The sequence below is a fragment of the Rhipicephalus sanguineus genome, chromosome 4, assembly GCF_013339695.2.
Source record: "Rhipicephalus sanguineus isolate Rsan-2018 chromosome 4, BIME_Rsan_1.4, whole genome shotgun sequence".
NCBI lineage: Eukaryota > Metazoa > Arthropoda > Arachnida > Ixodida > Ixodidae > Rhipicephalus > Rhipicephalus sanguineus.
The window spans coordinates 23,437,872-23,444,392 of NC_051179.1; the positions used below are offsets into that span (position 1 = coordinate 23,437,872).

Consider the following 6,521-nt stretch of genomic DNA (forward strand, 5'->3'; position numbering starts at 1 on the left):
TGCATTGCGCTCAAACCATACTATGGCCTCCGAGAACAAAAAAAAATGTCTGAATCTCGGAGGCTATGCAAAGCCTTTCACCCACGCATTATTTTTCCGCACAACGCTGTTTCGACTCGACAGAGTGTCCCCAAGCTGAAAAGCACTTTATGGAAGTCCAATATGCATCGCATTCTTACATGTATTGAGAAGTTCTTGTGAGGTAAAATAAAAACAAAAAGGATCAGACGCGATCGAGTTGAGTCAACGGCATGTCGTTGAGATGTCAGGTTCAGAACTAACCTTCGTTTAAGTAATGTGTTGAATCGGCAAACACTACTATCGCTGCAGTAACTGCAAACTGTCACCACAAACGAATCATGGAAACTAACTTGGCGCGTCATGGCACACACAGCTGGCAGATTGTCAACAATCGGTCACTTTTCTTTTTTTTTGCTCTGCAGTCAGCTATTTAACACTGTCATGGAAATGATGGAATTACTCTCAGGAATGCGCATTATTTATAGTTTCTGCATCACGGGGAGCTCTCGAGAGAGCATGGTTGTGAGGTAAAAGAAAACTACAAAGGCACGCGCTCACTGCAGTTGCCGCTTCAGCTGATCAGAGGCGAGCTTGCGTCAGCGGCGTCCCAAGTAAGATGTCAGGCTCTGAACTGATTTTCGTTTAAGTAACCCGCCCGTAGATATCTCTCTAAAATTCTCGCTTATATTAGATGAAATGTACAGCGTGCTGGATAGCGGCATCTCAAGCAACCGCTTTGCAAGGCGCTATTTTTGCGTAGATAGCTAGCGCCACCTTCAAAGCGATAACTCTTTTTCGAGACCTTGCATTTCTCTGTCTGGTCCCGTAGAAAGTTGTCGGCCATTTTGATCGTTGCTGTCGTGTCAGGGTTTAATTTTACTTTCCCAGCGCGAAACCCGAGCTTTGAGCACTCCGAAATGGAAGAAACGGCACTGAAGTTTGGTCCCGAGTGGATCCGCGCACTCACGCAGACCAACGGCGTTGCTGCCCCGGTTCCGTCGACCGGAGTAACAAAGTACAAGCTCGCAAAATACCGATACGGCAGGGAAGAGATGCTGGCGATGTTTGATCAAAACGTGCCCATGCCGGATTCGCTTCGGGAATTCCAGCAGCTGGCCGTGGAGAACACACAGCCGCCTCTGGCCCTGGTCACCATGACGGAAGAAGAGCAACGCGTCTGGGCGCGATCCGTGAACAGTGACGCAGTGCTACGACTAACAGTGGGCAAAGGCGCAGTGCCCGGTGCGGGTCCCGGTCGAGGCGCCCGAGGCGGCTCGGTCGACCGGGGTCGCGGCCGAGGTCGTGGCAGCGGCTACCAGAGAGGTATCGGCGAGGACGAAGGTCAGTTCGGCGCCTTCATCCGCCCGAGGCCCTTCGAGCGCAGCCACAGCCTCAGCGAGCGAGACCAGCGCTGGGAGGAGCGAGACAAGAAGCCCGAGCGGCCCTTTGTGGGACGCACTAGCTACGACGGGGACACATTCAGAAAAGAAAGCGCACCAGCCGGCAGCGGAGGCGGCGGCTCTGTTGCGGGCACGGCCGCAAGCGCCGGCAGGGCGACCAGCGACAACTGGCGGAGCAGCGGAGGCCACGCCGAAGAGGACGACAACTGGCGTAGCGGCGGCGGTCGTGCTGCCTCAACCGAGAAGTGGAAGTCGTGGCGCAACCACAGCAAGGGTGACGGCGACGGCGACGACGGGCCCCCCTCCGCGGTCACCAACGGGCCCCTCAAGAAGGACCTCGGTCGGCACTGGCTCGAGGAGCACGGCGGCGGCGGCGGCGGCAGTCACTCCTCTGAACAGCTGCCGGAGTGGATTCAGGACCAGGGAGACACAGAGAAGGTGGGCTGCTTCGACGCGAAAGGCGCTTTCGTCGACACCAAAGACAGCGAGGAAGAATCGTGGGAGAACGATATACTGCCCGCTCCGACGCCGGACGCGCGAGCGCTCCCCAAACGCGAAGAGAAGCGATCCCAAGAGCCGCCGTCTCCCAGCGTCAGTCATCCGAGTGAGCCGTCAGTGGAGAAGCCCAAGTCGCCGCCCGCTCCCGTGCCCGTGCCGTCGTCGCCCCAAAAAGCTGAAAGTTCGCCGCCTAGAAGCCCCCCGAAACCAATCCCTCCCGCTCCAACGTTGCACGCCGTGCCACCGGTGCAGATGAAACCCGTCGAAGACGACGCGTCAAAGGTGGTTTCCACGTCGCCCAAGGACGACAGTTTCGCACACCTCGCAAAGGCAGCGGAGAACATGATGGCCGAGTGGACCGCGGAAGAAGAGAAAAAGTTTGTGTCACAGACCGTAGTTGGGGAGCACAACCTGCCAGAACATTTGTACAGATGGTTATACAAGGATCCTCAAGGTGACATTCAGGGGCCGTTTTCATCTGCCGAAATGATGGAATGGTTTCAGGCTGGCTATTTCACCATGGACTTGATGGTCAAGAGGGTGTGTGATGCGGCTTTCTCAAAGCTTGGAACACTGATCAAAAGCTGGAATGTTGTACCTTTCGTTGCCACCCAGCAACCACCGCCACTCAAAGTTCCACACGGTGCAGAACTTGGTGTGCCTTCCGGTATGGGCCTCGGAGGTCTCCCTCATCCCGGACTACCCAACATGCCACCAGGTCAGGTGAATTATGCGCTACAGCAGCAGTACGTGCAGGAAGTCTACAGATTAGCCGCCATGCAGCAGATACAGAACAGCCTGAAGACAAACGAGGCATTCGCAAACTTATCTCCCATGGACCAAAACAGAATCTGTTTGCAGTACTACATGGCCAGCCACTCGTTGTCTAGGCCTGCCGGATTTGGCGACCAAACGCCTCTCATGAATTTGCTGAGCTCTGTGGGACCACCTCCTATGTTCGGACTGCCTCCATCACTCATGAAGGAGCCCCAGACTGAAACAAACTGGCCGCCTCAGCCAGTGACCACAGCTTCTGCAACTCCCGCCCCCGAGTCGAGGGGAACCAGTGTTTGGGATGCGGACTCTAGCATCGTGTCAGCATCGCTGGCCATGCCAGCCGCGCCCACCAGGAACATCATGGAGACCCTATGGCAACAGCACCAGCAGCTGGCGTCGCAAAGCCTTCTGGCTGAGCAGATGAGAGCAAAGGAGGAAGAGGAGCGACGAGCTCAGGAGTTGCAGAAGCAGGTGCGGCTGGAGGAGGAGCGGCGGCTGCTGGAGGAACGGCGACTGCTAGAGGAGCGTCGCAAGGAGGAAGAAGAGCAGAAGAGGCGGCAGCAGGAGGCAGAGGCACTGAGGAAGGAGGAAGAGGAAAGGCGGAAGAGGGAGGAGGAAGAGCTGCGCAAGAGGCTAGAGGAGGAAGAACATCAGAGGAAGCTTGAGGAGCAGAAGCGAAAGCTGGAGGAACAGAAGAGGAAGCTGGAAGAGCAGAAGCGAAAGATTGAGGAGCAAAAGAGGAAAGAAGAACAGCGCCAACTGGAAGAAGAAATGCTCCGGCAACAGCGGATAGAGGAAGAGAGGAGGAGGGCACTCGAGGTCGAAAAACGGAAGGAGGAGGAGAGGAGAGCCGCCGAGGAGGCAAGAAAAGCTGCGGAGGAGAAGAAGCGGCAAGAGAAGGCCAGGCAAGCTGCGGCAACTGCTGCCGCCGTTCAAGCGGCAGCTGCAGCTCAAGCCCAGTCTGTGCAACCCGTGAAGAAGAGTCCCAGCAAGGTGTCGGTAATAGACGCCGACGAGTTCATGGCCCTCAAGCAGCCTCCCAAGCTGCAGCCGAAGGCGGAGACAGCGAAGCCGGAAAAGCCGCAAGGTCCTGTGTGGGGCGGAAAGGCAAGCCAACCAGCGTCATCGTCTGCTCTTTCGCTTGCTGAGATTCAGCGGGTGCAGGAGGAGAAAGAGAGGAACTTGGCAGCCGAACGGCTCCAGCAGCAACGTAAGCAGCAGCAAGCTATGCAGCAGGCCATGCTGCTGCAACAGCAGCAGCAGCAACAGCAGCAACACAAGGCAACCCTCACGTGGGCGTCGCGGGCTCAGGCCTCTTCCTCTGGTGCTGTGAAGTCCCTGTCAGAGATTCAACAGGAGGAGGCCGAGCGGGCAGATAAAATGAAGAAAGCCCAACAGCAGCAGCGCCAGCAACAGCAGATAATGCGGCAGCAGGAAAGCAGCATCCTGCAACTTGCGGGCGCCTGGGGAAGCTCCACCAACAACCTGTTGAAATCGTTCAACAACAGTTTTCAGTATCTCGACCTCATTCCCGACGAAGACTCCTCGAGAGGCTTCTGGGACGAGGCTGCCACCGCCGCGCCACCCACATCAAAGCCGGCGCCAAAGCAGGCAGCAAAGCCCGCGTCCAGCTTTCCATCGTTAGGAGGAGGTGCGTCTTCGTCGTCCACCGGCCGGAGCTCCAAGGGCCAGCAGAGCAAGAGAGCCGAAGAGCAAGTGATGAAGCTGTTCGAGGAGCATGCCAAGGCGGCACCTACAGACGAGCTGACGGCGTGGTGCGTGCAGAGGCTGGGTGGCATCCAGTCGTACTTGGACATTCCCACGGTGGTGGCCATACTCAAGGACGTTGAGTCTCCGGCCGAGGTGCAGGAGTACGTGCACAACTTCTTCGGCAACAGCCAGGACACGACAGACTTTGTGCGTCAGTTCCTGCAGAAACGAGAGCAGTACCAGAAGGCGGGCTCCGCGCTCAAGTCCGACGAAGCGTTCACTGTGCCAATTGTGAGCTCAGCTTCCAGTGTGACGGGGGCTGCTGCAGCGGCAGCCAACTCCAACGATGGGTTCACAGCTGCGCGCTCCAAGAAGAAGAAGAAGAAGATGCAGAAGGTGGACAGCTCCCTGCTGGGTTTCACAGTGCAGGCCGACCCGACACGGCTCAATGCAGGTGAAATCGACCGTGTCGAAGGATTGTAAAGGATGTGGTTTTGTTTGCGTACGGCACAGGCACTCACAGTTTGCCATAGACAAAAAGAAACAAAGGGGCAGAAATACGGATGTGTTGTAAATACAAAAAGGCATTTTCAATTATTTATTAAAAAAAGAAGGAGAGGTGGAGGGGAGTGAGAGAACGGTAGCACCTCAACCTGTCTGGCTCCTGCCTCCCACATTTTCGTTAAGGCTGCACATGTTGCAAGTGAGCGTAGTGATTTCCTTTTTTTTTTTTCTTAACCCTTGCTCATGCTGCTGTCGCTTATAACCAGCACTCAAGTTCAAAGCTTTATTTCGAATTGTTTTATTTGTGCTGCTGATGTAGTCACTTCTTCCAAGGCTGTGCAGAAAACTGGTTTTTACGTCACAATGCTTGTCACTATACCACAAATTTTACCACGTAGTGCTCAGACCTATAGGTCCACGTTTAAAGATTGTGTGCACTGTCTCGGTTTATTCACGTTGCCTTATTTCTTTTTGTACTTAAACAGAGATTGGTTGTCGTTTATCTCTTTAGTGTGACTGACTGTACTGCGCCATGCTCCCTTTTCCTTTTCCTGTGCCAAGTTCTTGCACGACTCTGTGATGCCGTGCGAAGAAACATGCTCTCTTTTTGTCTGTGTGAAAACGTTCTGTTGTCGACCAGTGGCGCCAACAACTTTTTGCCTTAGCTCACATGCAGGTTGGTAAGCACGCAGCACTCCTTCCTTCCTTTTATGCGTTATTCTTTTCATGGTGCGGCGAACTGTTTTTTTTTTTAAACTGGATGTCGAGACCAGTGTGTCATAGGAGTGAATGCTGGCAGGCTGTAGCGTAGTTTTCTTACTCAGTAGGCTGGAAAAGTGCTTAAGGCTTGTGCCATTGCCCTTTGACAGCGTGCGTTAATTTTTTAGTTTTAAGCTCTTATAAGAATAGGCCGCATTTTTTACGCGCCAATAAGGAAACTGTCACGATTTTTCATTGCTCGTTCTTTGTTTTATTTTGTGGCTAGCTGAGCCAGCTTATGTAACAGATCCGGTTGGGGCAGGGGGGGAATGATTTTTTCTGGCGCACCATTTTATTAATTAGCCTCCCAGGGTTATGCACATTTATTCGTACACACGCTGAAGTAGTTTTGCTCGAGTCAGTTTTCTAGCTCGCTCTATTTCTTCTGTTCGTTTTTTTTTTAATATACATTTTTTTTTCTTTCTTCGAGGTTCCTAGATTGCCTCGACCACTAACGAAGCTGTTGTGCTCCTCGCTGTACGAAGAAAAACTCGTTAAAACGAACACCTCCCGTATAGCCACTTGTGTCCTTTCCTTTGCCGCCGCTTGTCCGGCATGTTTGTCTCGTGATCCGTCATCTCACTCTGCGTGCGTGTCCCTTTGAAACGGAAAAAGGAAAAAAAAAACGTGGTGTGCCACCGTTGAATGCAATACACCGCTCTGTACATACCGTCTCAGCGAGTGCCTTAAGACCTGGTGTGTGTACACAGCTCCATTCTACTGTGTAATTTTTTGTAAAATATGACGTGTTGTGTGAATTGCATCACTGTACAATGACAAGCGAAAAAAGAAAATTGAAACAACAAGAAACGAAATGCCTGCTCGAAATAAACCATATTGGTTTTCATGCCA

The 6,521-nt window shown here is 53.5% G+C and overlaps 1 protein-coding gene across 1 annotated transcript; it reads left to right on the forward strand.

Moving 5' to 3' along the window:
• Positions 1–807: 807 nt before the first annotated feature.
• Positions 808–6,521, forward strand: LOC119389606 (GRB10-interacting GYF protein 2). Its single transcript, XM_037656955.2, has one exon. The coding sequence runs from the start codon at positions 939–941 to the stop codon at positions 4,887–4,889; it is 3,951 nt and encodes a 1,316-aa protein (XP_037512883.1). The 5' UTR covers positions 808–938; the 3' UTR covers positions 4,890–6,521.

Bases quoted from the DNA above. Each gene is read 5' to 3' on its own strand.
- LOC119389606 (XM_037656955.2), top strand. From the start codon at position 939: ATGGAAGAAACGGCACTGAAGTTTGGTCCCGAGTGGATCCGCGCACTC.